Source organism: Martes martes (assembly GCF_963455335.1).
Source record: "Martes martes genome assembly, chromosome: 2".
In the NCBI taxonomy this organism is placed as follows: domain Eukaryota; kingdom Metazoa; phylum Chordata; class Mammalia; order Carnivora; family Mustelidae; genus Martes; species Martes martes.
This window is the reverse complement of record NC_137889.1, coordinates 14,717,440-14,731,739: the sequence shown is the minus strand read 5'-3', so window position 1 is coordinate 14,731,739 and position 14,300 is coordinate 14,717,440. Positions and strand designations below refer to the sequence as shown.

The 14,300-nt window shown below is 43.4% G+C and overlaps 1 protein-coding gene across 2 annotated transcripts in view; it reads left to right on the top strand.

Moving 5' to 3' along the window:
* Positions 1-9,847: 9,847 nt before the first annotated feature.
* ENPP6 (ectonucleotide pyrophosphatase/phosphodiesterase 6) overlaps positions 9,848-14,300 on the top strand; it is a 107,300-nt gene continuing 102,847 nt past the window's right edge. The window contains exon 1 of one of the 2 annotated variants that reach the window (XM_080796000.1): positions 9,848-10,160. In XM_080796000.1, the coding sequence (XP_080652126.1) occupies positions 9,875-10,160 (286 nt within the window). In that variant the 5' untranslated portion in view covers positions 9,848-9,874. The remainder of the gene's footprint in view (positions 10,161-14,300) is intronic. The other variant, XM_080796001.1, reaches the window with a different exon arrangement.

Sequence of the window (14,300 nt, the reverse complement as noted above, 5' to 3'; positions counted from 1 at the left end):
GAATTATGTTTAAATGTTTGGTATCCTCCAAGTCTAACCATGCTTTCATATTTCCTTTCCTTTTTTCTTACTGTACTGCATTCTGCATTATTTTCTCAGCTCTGCTTTCCAGTTCATTAATGCTTTATTCAGCTTTGTCTAATCTTTTATTAAAACTTCCTCTAAGTTTGAAATTGTGTTTTTTTTACTCTCCAGTTGTGGAATTTCTGTTTGGTTCAAGGCAAATTACTTCAGCATTTACATAAGCATTATAATTAACATTTACTAATTACAGGTGCCTGGGGGCACTATCAGTTTGGGGTAATTTGAAGCCACATCCTTCGCCTGCTGTTTATTTGACTACGCAGACATTGTGCATTTGGGTTCAAACTCACCTGGGCGCTAGCTTGTCATTAAGAATTTTCATGGACTTTTCACTCACCAGAATTTCAAGAAAGGCAGTTTTCCTTTCTTGTTGTCTCAGAGTGATAGATGGTTTGTTTTGTTTTGTTTTGTTTTCTGTTTTTAGTGATGGTCTTTCATCTGTTGTATGGAGTTCCCTTTTTATGATTCTGTTAGACTCCCCCTCATCTTTATCTGGCCTAAAATTTGTCTCTTGTTCCCTGCTGGGAGTGACACTTTAAAAAGCAGGAAAAATAAAATACGATAAGAACAGTGAAAGAGGCAAGCCATAGAGACTTCTACCCATAGGAAACAAACTGAGGGTTGCTGGAGGGGAGGAAAATGGGGGCATGGGGTAATTGGGTGATGGTAATTAAGGAGGGCACTCATTATAATGAGCACTGGGTATTATATGCAACTGATGAATCCCTAAATTCTAGTCCTGAAAGTAATAATACACTATATGTTAATTAAATTGCATTTAAATAAAAAATTTAAAAATTAAAAATGAAAAGCAAACCTCCAGATCACCCCTATCTGGCAAGTGTGCTCATGGTGAGAGCTGATCTTAGCATTTGACCAGTCTGGCTTCTTGTGTTCACTTGGTTTGGGGTCCCAGTGATTCTTTTCTTTCTTTCGAGATTGTTAATACATTTCACAAATATTTTCAAGAAATTATTCAGTAATTTTTCTAGTTGATTTCAGCAAGCAGGTCACACCTGGTATTTAGTTCATCATATTCCTAGAAATGATGTCACCACCAGGCTTTTTAAAGGTTTTATTTACTTCTGGAACCAAATTTAAAATTCAGCTTCAGTTGCTAGCAACATACGTTGACTTGGAATGTACGTTCTCTGTGATACGCATACCTAGCTCTTAGAGCGTAGAAGAGTGCTGCCCAGCTTTTGCATGATGATAGCATTTGCTGTTCAAAATAGTCTCTGTTTTTATAAGATAAGCTCTCGATAATAAATGCATACTTGCAAATTGCTCTGATCCATGGGTGTCTTTAGAGAAGGAACTCCTGAGAGCTCGACATTTTGGGTCAGCCTCTTGCAAAAAGAAGAGATCTTGGGTCAAACGATGACCAAGCCCTTCTGCCTGGATAAACATAGGCCTGAAGAACATATCCCCGGGTGATCTGGGCTGCTTCCGGCTCCGCTTGAACCAGTTTGGGCAGGTGCATAGCTAACATTCTTTAACATTTTTTAAGACAGGAAACTGGAAACTACGTTCTAGACCCCGCTTGTCAGACCCTGGACTGGAAAGAGGTACTTTGTGTGACCTAGTAGCTAGTAGCCTTAATGGTGGTTGTTGGTGCAAAGATCAGAGTCCCCCTCAGACCCCCTTATGAAAGTGGGGTTCACTGGGAGGATACCATGGACTCAAGGCAGAGCTGGCAAGGATCCAGGGTGGAAGTGGGACTGGCTACATCCTGTTTCTCTGTTTTATGGACATGCAGTATCTCCCACATCTGGTTCTGCTTCTCCCCCTTAATTTGCTCCTCTCCACCACCTTGATTCCTCTGCTTATTTAACGGTTTCTGCTTCTTCATGGCTTCAGCTTACATATGTCTCTGGCACTGATCCAAGTGCCGGTTCCCAGAGGGGGAAATCTTGTGGCCATGTTCATCTTGTCCCTTGAGGCCTATACAAGCCATTAGACCAGCTTGCCTTGGGTCACAGACCCACCCTTGACCAATCAGCTGTGGTCAGGTCATAGGGCAGAGTCCGCTGACGCACAAATGGCTAATCGGAAGGCTGCCCTCCAGTGGGGACTGGGGCCTGGGCAAGGCTGTGTAGAAGAGAATACTTCCAAGGGGCTTGGTGTGTCCACGAGAGGACAAATGCCTATTGCTGGGATTTAAACTAGTATCCTCCAGAGCAGAGGTAGCTGGTGCTTGCGTTCTAATTAACAATCACATACATGTTTATGGCTTTCCAAATTAGCAACTCGTTCCTCCCTCTTGCTAGTTTCGAGGCACCTCTACCTTCTAGAGCTTCTTACGGCACTGGGCATTTTATTAGGACAAAGGGAGGGCTTGTCCTTTCTGTCTTTCTAACAGTGTTCTACATTGACAAGGCCTCACCAAGCCCCATGGACTAGAAGCAAAGTAAATATTCTCACCCAATAACATTGAGAGTTTTCTCCAAAACATCAAGTTTATGCCCCTGTCCTCAATTCCGGAATTCAAAAAGCTCTGAAAACGTATATATTTTAATAACATACTTGGGGAGAATCCCGATCTTACCTGAACTCACTGGGTGGCGTACATCCACCTTGATCCAATGTGAAGCCACTTACAGTTTGTGTTTTTCCCACTTAGTGTGAATGTATATACATTTTCTGTAGAACTGTTAACAGACTTGACTGAGTGATGCCTCAGATGCTGCAGAGCTTTGTAGGATATACTCGATATGCGCTGCATTCCCTTTTTAAATCAGAAAACACCTCGGTTTCAAAACATAGCTGGCCCCAAGCATTTCAAATAAGGGATTTTGGAGCTGGCCCATTGAAAGCAAGTAATAAATATATGACAGACAAATAAACAATAAAAGGGAGAGTTGGAGTGGAAGGAGACATAGAATAAAGTTGAAATCTAAAAAAGCATTAATATGGGAGACAACTCTGCCCTTATGTACCTTTGCATTCCCATAGGCAAGTTCCTATACCCACTCGACATGCAGCTTTCTCTTCTCCAAAATGAAGAGAGTACAGTTGGATCATTTCTGCAATCCCTTCTGTGTTTACAGTTCTGCAATTCTGGGATCCCAATTCCTTTTTTCAAAGCAGTTCTTCTCATCTGGCAGCAACCAAGATGTGGCAACCTTTTGTCAAGGCATTTCCAGTGGACATGCATTGTCCTTTTGCATTTCACACAGTGAAGATAAACTCAAACATGCTCATTGCTTTGACTAATCATTTTCCCAGTTTTCTTAAAAAAAAAAAACAAACCCACAAAAACCAAAAAAATACCGAGCAGTTTCAATTGGTTGTGAGTTTTTACATGCAACTGTTGCATAATTATTAAATAATTCATTTTACTTCCCTCTGCATCCATGATGATTTCTATTTATCCTGCAAAGACATAAAGAGAGAACATTAGGTCATTTGTACAAGAATATTTGAACCGGGACTCAAAATTGCTCATTCTTGACGGGTGCACTGAGATCACTTCCCTAGTTCTATTTTGAAGATAAAGTTCCTTTGTTACCTTGGACCATGGTTTGAATTAGGTTAACTTCTCTCTTCTTTTTCTGATTTATATGACGAGGTGATTGCTTAAAGATGGCAATTCTCCGACAGTACCGATCCTGACAAATGGTACCACTCCGTCATCCAAGGCAGAACCTTGGGCTCCATCCAGGACCTTTCCCTCTCTCTTACCACCCACATGTTCAATTAATCACCAAGACCTGCTGATTTTTAAACAAAAAAAAATAAGTTATGCTATGTTTCTGGCCTACAGAAAATCTGAGAGTGTAATATAAATGACACCCTGGTACCAACCTTCAGGTTTGTGAAATTGTAGCATTTTGTCACAAATCTATCAACCTTGGGTTTTTGCTTTGTTTTTTAAATAAATAGAACATAACAGACATAGTTGAAACCCCCAGTGTACGTCTCTCCAATTTCATTCTCCTCTCTCCTTTCGAGAGGAAACCTCAATCCTGATTGTGGTGTTTTTAATTTCCTCAGTGTTGATATTATTATATATTGGGCTGCATGTTTGAATGTTAATATTTTATATTGTTTGTATCCACCTGAAGTTTGTTTTTCCCATTCAACGTTGTTCTTGAGATCCGTCCAAGAACTAGACATTTAAGTCTACACTCGTTCCCCCTTCTCTGTGGGCGATACATTCCAGGACCAACTGCAGATAGTTCTGAACCCTAATATATACTGTGTCCTTTCCTATACATACACACCTCTGATGAAGTTTAGTTTATAAATTAGGCACAGTAAGAGATTAACAATAATAACTAACAATGACATAGAACAGTTATAACAGCGTGCTGTAATAAGAGTTGTGTGAATGTGGTCACAAAATCTCTCACTGTCCTATATTCCTCCTTCTTCCTGTGATGCTGGGGGACGATCGGATGCCTCCCTGGTGAGATACAGTGAGGTGAATGAGGTAAGTGTGACCCAGCTTCAGGCTAGGCTACTACTGACCTTCTGATTCTGTGGCAGAAGCAGGATCATCTGATCCTGACCATGGGTGACCACAGGTAACAAACCATGGAAAGTGAAACTGCAGATGGGGGCTACGGACCCTTGGGGTTCATTCTTTTGAGCAGCTGTGTCGTGTTCTATTAGACAAATATTGACGTCACTTATTCATACTCTCACTCGTGGACATTTAGACTGTTTCTAATTTTTTACCATTAGACACTGCTGCAGTAAACGCCCATGTGCCTAGATCCTTGTACAGACGTGAGAGCTTCGCTGGGGACTGGTGGAGCGTGGCACCGGTGTCCAGACACTCGTGTGGTACAGAGCCATGATTTCTCTTAGCACACTTTTTTGGTCACAGGGTTACAATCTTCCTCTTTTGGGAGCCACTAAAACAAATCTTTTGATAGTATAGAAAAGCATTGTTGCCTGTTTTAGTAAGAAGCCTTACAAGTGGTACCATGGCAAGAGGCAGCGTCAGTGTGGACTGGCCGGTGCTAGTGTGCAGGTATCGCAGTCGTCTTCACCCCCAGCTCCCAAACATTGCTTTGTTTTTCTCAAAAACACTTTCATCTTCCCAAGATGCCTGTTACTGATGACCAGGCTTTTAGTTTCAATCTAATTTTTTTAACTTTTCATTTTGAAAAAAATTTAGACTTACTGAAAAGTTGCAAAAACAATGCAGAGTGTTCCCATAAGCCCTTCCCCTACCTTCGCCTAAGGTTAGCATTGTGTGTCTCCAGAGTACAGTTATCAAAACTAACGTTGGTCCAGAACCATTAAGTGGATGACTTTATCTGCATGTACCAGTTTTCCCTTCCTGTCTCTTTCTGTTCATGGATCCCATCCAGGGTCCTGGGTCATATTGCCGTTAGTTGTCATGTTGCCTCAACTGCCTCTGGTTTGTGACCCATGGCTTGGTCTTCCCTTGTTTTTCATGACCTTGACATTCTTAAGGAGTACTTGATAGTTATCCTGTAGAAAATTCCCCAGTCTGGTTTTGTCTGGCGTTTTGCTCACGGTTAGACTGGGGTTATGGACTTTTGGAAAGAACACCTTGCAGAGCCAAGTGCCTATCCCATCTTATGAGATGATGGGGGTACATTATGTCCACGTTACATCATCGGTGATATTAACCTCCATCACCTGGGTAATGTTGGATTTGCCAGATTTCTCCACTGCAAGGTTACTTGTTCCTTTCCCTACTCTGTTCTTTGAAAATGAGTCTCTAGGTCTGGCCTAACCTCGATGGGGAGGGAGTAGGGATCAAGTTCCAACTCCTGGAGTGAGGGTATCAACATGTATTGTTTGGAATTCTTTTGTAAGGAATATTTGTTACTTCTCCCCTATTTATTTGTTTACTCAACTATTAATTTTACATTATGGACTTGTATATTTCTTTTGTACACTGGGTTAATATTCCAATATTGCATTGCTTAGTTTATGATGCAGATTGTTCGGGCTTCAGCCACTGGGAGCCCTTTCCGGTTGGCTCCCACGTCTCTTTGACACACCCCATCCTTTCGTTCTTCTGATCACTTCCTGACTTTCTTTCACTGAGTCTGGCATCTGTCTGTTAATGTTGCCCGTGACAGTCATGTCTGTAGTGTCCTAATGGTGATTTTCTCTTTCCTCCCTCACTTCAATCAAGATAAATGAAAGATACTTAGGGAATTCATTATTTTTTTTCTTTTACTCAGGCTTTGATTCCTTTTCCTAATTTCAAAAATTGAATGTTTTCCCCCCAGACATGGGACTCTAAAGAGACCTGGGCTTGAATTTCCGTTCTGACACTTTGGGCTCTTTGGCATTAGGCTTCCCTGAGCCTTGCATTTCCTTTGTATCACAGAGGTACATGGAAAGAACCAAGATGCCCTTCAACAGACAAATGATAAAGAAGATACGGTCCATATATACAATGGAGTATTATGCCTCCATCAGAAGGGAGGAATACCCAACTTTTGTATCAACATGGATGGGACTGGAAGAGATTATGCTGAGTGAAATAAGTCAAGCAGAGAGTCAATTATACGGTTTCACTTACTTGTGGAGCATAAGGAATAACACGAAGGACATTTGGGAGATGGAGAGGAGAAGTAAATTGGGGGAAATCGGAGGGGGAGATGAACCATGAGAGACTGTGGACTCTGAGAAACAAACTTGAGGGTTTTGGAGGGGAGAGAGAGTGTGGGGTTGGGTGAGCCTGGTGGTGGGTATTATGGAGGGCACGGATTGCATGAAGCAGTGGGTGTGGTGCATAAACAATGAATTTTGGAACACTGAAAAAAAAATGAAATTAAAAACAAAAACAAAAACACCCACCTTATAAAGGTATCAGAAGGTCCAAATGAAGCCCTCCGCCCCCCATGGCCTCCAGAGACTATTTGCTAACATGCAAACTGGGACAATGATGTGACCGTGCTCAGCTTTGTCTGCTGCTGCATGGCACTGTCAGTGGTGTCTCTTGAGCCTGGCTTTTGGCCAGAATCAAATGAGGAACTTGAAAAGCCCCATTGACTCAGTCTTCCTGACTGGGATGGTGGTGGGGTGGGTTCAGCCTTTACCTGTACTCTGGACAGGTGAGCCCTGGGGGTTTCCACCACAGTACGCGTGAATCCGGGGCCAGGTCCGAAGGCGAACGGGGGCTGCTGATGTCCGGAAAGAAAGGATCCCTGCCCCCGACCTGGAAACGCGTGAGGTCACAGACGAGTCAGGCTAATGGTTTCTAGATACTCTACTTCGTATTCGTGTGATCCTGCTTAGTCAGCTGCCTTTTAAAGAGAGAGTCTGTTCTTGGGAGACTTTTTCATTTAAAAAGTGCACAAAGACTGCTTTTCTGGCGGGAACAAATAGAATGATTATTGTATGGACTTTCTCTAATACCACCTTGGACTCCTTTCTACCGTTCACTCTCATACTTGCCCGAGTGCTCACCCACTCGCTCTCTTTGATTCATTACACACATATATATTACCCGATGATTACCCCAGTAAGGCTAGTTAACACCCCCATCACCTCACATAATCACTGTTCGGGCTTTTGTGTGTGTGGTATAACATTGAAGATATACTCTCTCAACAACTTTCAAGGATATAGTTAATTGTAGTCATCATGCTGTACGTTGTTAGATCCTAGAACTTACTCATCTTATAACTGGGAGTCTGTACTCAACATCTCCCCATTTCCCCTACCCCACAGCCCCTAGCAACCAACCACCATTCTACTCTCTGTTTCTATGATTTTTTTTTTTTTTTTTTTTTTTAGATTCCACACCCAAGTGAGAACATAGAGTTATCTTTCTCTGTCTAACTTGTTTTGCTTAGCAAAATGCCCTCAGGGTCCATCCATATCATTGCAAATGGCAGGATTTCCTTCTTTCTCGTGACTAAATAATATCCTATTGTGTATGTATATACACCCTGTCTTCTTTCTCGTTTCACTCATCGATGGACACTTAGGGTGTTTCCATTTATTGTTATTGTGAATAATATTGCAGTAAATATGGGGCTGCAGCTACCTCTTTGGGGTAGGGATTTTATTTCCTTCTCCATATCGTCACCAACACTTGTTATTTTTCATCTTTCTGAGGCTAGCCATTCTGAGAGGTCTGAGGTGATAGCTCACTGTGGTTTTGATTTGCATTTCCCTGATGATGAGCAACACCGAGCATCTTTTTATGTGCCTGTTGGCCATCTGGATGTCTTCTTTGGAAAAATGTCTATTCAGGTCCTTAGCTGGAAAAGACCTGAAAGCTTCTCTATCGCTTTTCAGAGGAGAAAACTGAAGCATGGAAAGGCAGCTTTCTCAGAATCACACAACTGCATAATGCCAGAAGCCAGGCCATGGAATCCTGTCTTCTTTCTGCAAGCCTTGATTTCTTTTCTGCCCTGTCACCGTCCTCTCCATGGAGGCAAGGCCCAAGAGTGCTGACAGATCTGGGCAGCACAGTCTGGAGGGCTCATGCATGCCACTAGCAAGACCTGGAACAGAACAACTTTCAACACAAAGATGGTTCCAGATTCGGGAGGAAATTTTCCATTTTTCTGCATTGTCTGGGTTAAACTACTGTGACAAATGACCTTGTAGCATTGTCTACCTCTGAAAAACAAGTAGCAGGAAGTACTCATTCTTAAGTGTTAGGTGTTGATAACCACATCCAAACAAGATCCTCCAGAGAACAAACACAAACTTTGGACCATAAGACTTTGGGCAGTTAATATTAACCACATTCTCTGACCTACTGCCTTTTAGCTTTTATTTCCAACCTTTTCCAGGCCAGAAGGTAAAAGATTAGGGGGAATCTTACTGTAGGCAATGCTGGGATTTGTTTTGAATTCTATTCCATATGTTTCTTTCTTTTCTTGTGTGTTGGTATGTATACTAAAGGGGCTTATTTGCAATAACTTATTGACCCAAAACTTTAGAGAAATTGTCTAAATGTGATCATAAAACAGTAAGATCATGTAAAACAAGATAAGCCATGTCAGCAGTGCCCTCCCCAGACATGTCACAATCACTGTCAGTGGAGCACTGAGAGCGTCTGAGGACCTGTGGATGCTTAGGGAGCCGCATTTTGGGTTGTGCCCCCCCGATAGCGGCAGAGGAAAGTGGATACCCCATGTATACTCATCCTTAAAATTCGGAAACCTTTCCCCAAGTGAGCCCAGGCCCCCCCCTTCCCCAAACGGTGAGAACCACCTCCTGCAACTTGAAAAATAGGACAGTAAACACTGTATACAGATGCATAGAAAAAAAAATAAGTGGCTGAGACCTAGACAATATGTTTTTAAAATGCGATGGTGACAGAGACACCAGTGGAAAGTTCACAAATGGTGCCCACCTATTTTTATCATCTCTTGTTTATATTCTGAATGAAGAGGTTCGTGTTACTAAACTGTAAGCGAAAAAGTCAGAGAGTTCAAATTGGGCAGAGGCGCAGGATGGCAGCAAATTAAACGATTGTCCTTTCTCTTGACTCCACCCCTTGGTTAGCCCAACCGCAAAGTTAGCGTGGACTTCCGTCATCTTCTAAATTTCTACCTCTCTGTGGGTGCCTGTATTTCTGGAATGCTCACCCAAAATAATAAGGTCGCCCTGTCTCCCCTGGTGTCGATTCTGGGTTGTTTGGGGACCTGGCTTCTCTGAAGGAGTTGGTCTCCAGACTTTCCAATAAAGGGTGAACATAGATGTTTTTAAAAGGGGGTGCTGTACCTTTAAATTCTGAAAGTGAACTTGGCTCAGGAAGGCCAGCAGTCAAGGTCCAGCCCCTAGAAGAGAGAATAGCTACAGATTCTCCATCCTCAGTCTTTGCAAGGGGATGGCTGTGCCAGCCGGGCGGGCAGGCGGGCGGGCTCCTGGCAGCATGGCCGTGAGGCTCAGGGCCCTCCTGCTGGTCCTTGTGCTCAGCCTGGCGCAGCCAGCCGCGGCCGGCCGGAAGCTCCTGGTGTTTCTGCTGGATGGTTTTCGCTCTGACTACATCAGTGATGAGGCCCTGGAGTCCTTGCCTGGTTTCAAAGAGATTGTGAGCCGGGGAGTAAAAGTGGATTACTTGACCCCCGACTTTCCCAGTCTGTCTTACCCCAATTACTACACCCTAATGACTGGTGAGTACTGTGTCCTCTTCTGGGTGGGGTGAGGGTGGTGGCAAGAGTCCAACAGGGAACAAACAGTTAGCTCCTGGCATCGAAGTGTGATTTAAATGTTCAGGTTTCCCTAGCCCTTGGGGGATGCCAAAGTTCTTGGCTGAGACTTTTTTTTTTTTTTTTCACAGTTGTATTGTTCTCCAAAAGTTATCCCAAGGACCTGTTTTGGTGTAGAGAACATGCGACATAAATAGGCGATTTTAGAAGTAGTTATTTGTTTCACAAATAAAAATTCTAGTTAACTCTGTACTTTCTAAGTTCAAGCTAAAAAGTCAACAGGTCTTCGTGCGTTGGTACCAAATTCCTTCTGTCCCTTTGCTCTGCAGTCATCTGTCATCCTGGAGGTGTTTTGGCTTGTTTATCAATGTGCTGGTTGATGAAAATTACACACGGGATTCCTGGATTGTGTGGAGAAAATGTGTAGGTCATTCCCTGAAGAATTACTGAGCGATGCCACTTGTCCCTCTTTTGCTTTCTTGGGCCAAGTAAAATGACATGGAGAAGAAAAAAAAAATTGTTTTGTGGTTTGGATTCCCATCTTTAATTTTTAGTATCTGTTAAAACAAAACAAAACAAAACAAAACAAAACAAAACAAGACCCTAGCCAACCCCAGAGCACGCTTGGGTTTGGGAAGCTGATTTTTGCCTAAAAATGATCTTCATCAGGGATTGCCAGAACGCCAAATGTGATTACACAAACTCAGTCCTCTATCTGTGCGATAGAACCATATTTTCTGCTCTCACAGTGGGATTCCCAGCCTCTGGTTTGTTTTTTAGTTAACCTTTGTTAGGGCCAGCAAGAGGCTTTCAGAAAGAATTTAGCAAACTGTCCAGGGAGGCTGTTAAGAATGCGCTGTTAGTGCTGCTTAAGCAGGACTTAGCTACGTGCTCCGAGCATAAGGAAAACTCTATAAATTATGTTAACGGGGAGAGGAGGAGAACTCTTGGATCTCATTATGGATCTCCACACTGAGGCAAACCCGAAGGAGTCTAGAAAGACAAATTGATACTTCTGACTTCATGCATAGGTAGTGGATGCATCTGTACATAAAAATGCCATAAAATTAAGGGGGGAAGATACTTTGGAGAATTAGGAATGAAAGCATGGGGAGTAAAAAAATCCAGACGGCACCCAGGCAAGGAATGTTATTTGCTTGTTTTTTAATTTCCCCCAACAGACAAACAACCAGCCTCAGTAAGATAAAGAGGATGAACAAAAGTCCTCTCGTCCCCACTTGGCATGCTTCTGCCCTTGCAGGGAGCTGGTTTGCAGGCTGCTGGGTCACACATAGATGGCATTGTGTGTCACAGCCTGACTCCAGTTCTGTCCCGGGAGTTTCACACACGCAGACCACCCCCACTCCGGTTGTCTCGCAGAGTCCTGCTGGGAGCCCCAATTCATAAAGTGCCACGTGCAGTTTTCTCCAGCCCAGTGGAGAATGAACAAAATCCATTTTAGAGAGCCAGGCTCCAGTGAGGAAAAGGGGACTGTGACAGCCCACACAGCGAAACCAAGCCGGTGGCCTGGACTTTTGTTTGTCAGACCCACATTCCTGATATTGGCACAAGGAATGATTGGCACAAAACGCCAGTCACACGGGGACATACCTTCTTCTCAGACTAGGGGTTTTTTCACTTGTCTACTCGTGACAGAGAGCCCTTTCTGTGATGGGACAGGCAGAGCCCATGAGTGTCTGGCAAAGAGCTCACCTTTACTGTCAAACCGAGGCTAGCCGGAGCTCCAGACATGTTCTGCCCGAATATTTTAAGGTGGTAAGAAGTAGCATTTGAAAGCCTTACTTACATCGACTTTCCCACTTTTATAGAAGCAATATTTTTTAAAAAGATTTATCTATTTATTTGAGAGAGGGAAAGAGCACGAGTGGGAGGTGCAGAGGGAGAAGGACAGAGAGTCTCAAGCAAACTCCATGCTGAGCGCAGAGCCCCACATGGGACTCGATGTCATGACCCTGAGATCACTACCTGGGCTGAAACCAAGAGTTGGATGCCTAAGAGACTGTGCCACCCAGGCACCCCATGGAACCAGTATTGTACACAGAACGTGTCTAACAAGGCTCACGTTCACGCACATGTGTCTTTGGGTTTGTCTCATACCTACCGAGTGAGCATATGGCCTAGAGCAAACTTGGGGGCCAGGAGCGCTGGGCCACAAAGCTGGTTTCGTCTCCACTGCCCTGGAACTGACTCGGGGCTCCATTGAGACTATTCCTCCCAATGGCCTTGCTGAGTTTTCCACCTGATGTTGAAAAATTCCTGTTTTTATTTAAGGAAGAATATATCCATTGGGAATTGTACTTAAACATATGGTTTGAGCGTTTGAGCATTTTATGAATCGACAAAAGGAGCATGCTGGATTCTTTTGGTACTAAAAGTTACACTGTTATGAGGTTCATCAGAATTCCTAAGAGAGATGATGATCTCACTTCATTACATGAATTACTGCCCACAAGACATAAAGCCTTTGGTGTTCCTACTTTGCATAATGAGGAATATTAGGCTATTGGCCTTGGAGCTGGAAAAACTTGGTTGGAGTCTTCTCGGGGTCAGGATGGTGCCGGACAACTTCGGGCAGCCCCGTGCACTGCCCTGAGCCTGTTCCCTCAGCTTCCAGATCCTAAGTCAGGCTAGGACCTCAGGCACTGCCAGATGCAGACATGAAAATAAGCAGTATATAGGGAATTTAAAAAAAAATTAGGACTGGCAACTCTTGGGAGGCCTAAATATGAGAAATGAAGCAAACGTCTGATACCCTAGAGAGGAGAATTTTTTGGGAAGCCACATGGATGGTGACAGGGAATGAACAGTAACGGGATGCATAAGGAACCTGGGAAATCATCTAGCCTAGTCACTGACATGAACCCACCGTGGCTGATTTTTTTTCTCCTTCAAAATACATATTGGCAGCAGGACCAATGTGAACAAAATTCCAATAGTGATCAAGAAGATCCATCAAACAATTGATTGCTGGGGATACAGAGAATCTTAAAACAGGGCCTTTCATCCAGGGAGCCCAACATCAAGTTGAAGAGGACAGACACACTGGGTACCTACTAATATTCTAAGATGAATGAAAAGGGCGGAATTGTTTCCCTCCAAAATTTATGTATTGAAGTCCCAACCCCTAGTAGCTCAGAATGTAATATATACAGTAATGACTGTAAAGATACAGTCTTCAGAGAGTGAGTAAGGTGTAGCAAGGCTGTTAGAGAGGGCCCAATCCAATCTGACTGATATTCTTTCAGAAGAAGAAGAGACACCAAGAATAAGTGTACTCAGAGAAAAGGTCCTGTGAGGACACAGTGAGCAGGCGCCATCTGCAAGCCAAAGAGAAAGGCCTCACCAGAAATGAAATCTGCTGGCACCTTGACCTTGGATTTCCAGCCTCCAGCACTGCTGTTTGGCTGCCCAGTCTGTGGTATTTTGTTACGCAGCTCCAGCAAACAAATACAGAGAAGGCCTGAGGGTCTTTTCCTAATATGCTGCAGGAGACCAGGAGGGAGGAGAGTGTTCTTCCAGTTGTGGTGGTATGTGAAGCACTTTGAAGGAGGTGGGCTGTGAGCTGGAGGAAAGCGCCCCACGCACGGCACGCACGGTTATAGATCTTACTCTACGCATCAGGTCTCTTTCTGAAGAGCTATGTGGATCACTCATTTCAGTTAAAACACAGCCATGGTGTAAACACAACCACTGCTCTGCTTTCTGGTTTGTTTTTAATTAAAAAAAAATATTTTATTTACTGATGTGAGAGAGAGAGAGTGGGGGGAAGGTATACGGGGGGACAGAGAAAGAAGCAGACTCCCGACTGAGCAGAGAACCCGACATGGGATTCAATCCCTGGGTCCTGGGATCATGACCGGAGCCAAAGGCAGACGCTTAACCAACGGAGCCACCCAGGTACCCCTGCTTTCTGTTTTGATCTCTTTTACTGTAGATCTTTTGGTAAAGTTATTCTCTCTCTGAGGTTAATTCACAGTTAGGTAAAGTTTAACATAAAAATCCATGGAAGAAAAGCAACGATTTGTTCAATCCAGATCATCGGCAAGAGAAAATGGCGGATATTTTTCAGGAAGTATAACTTAG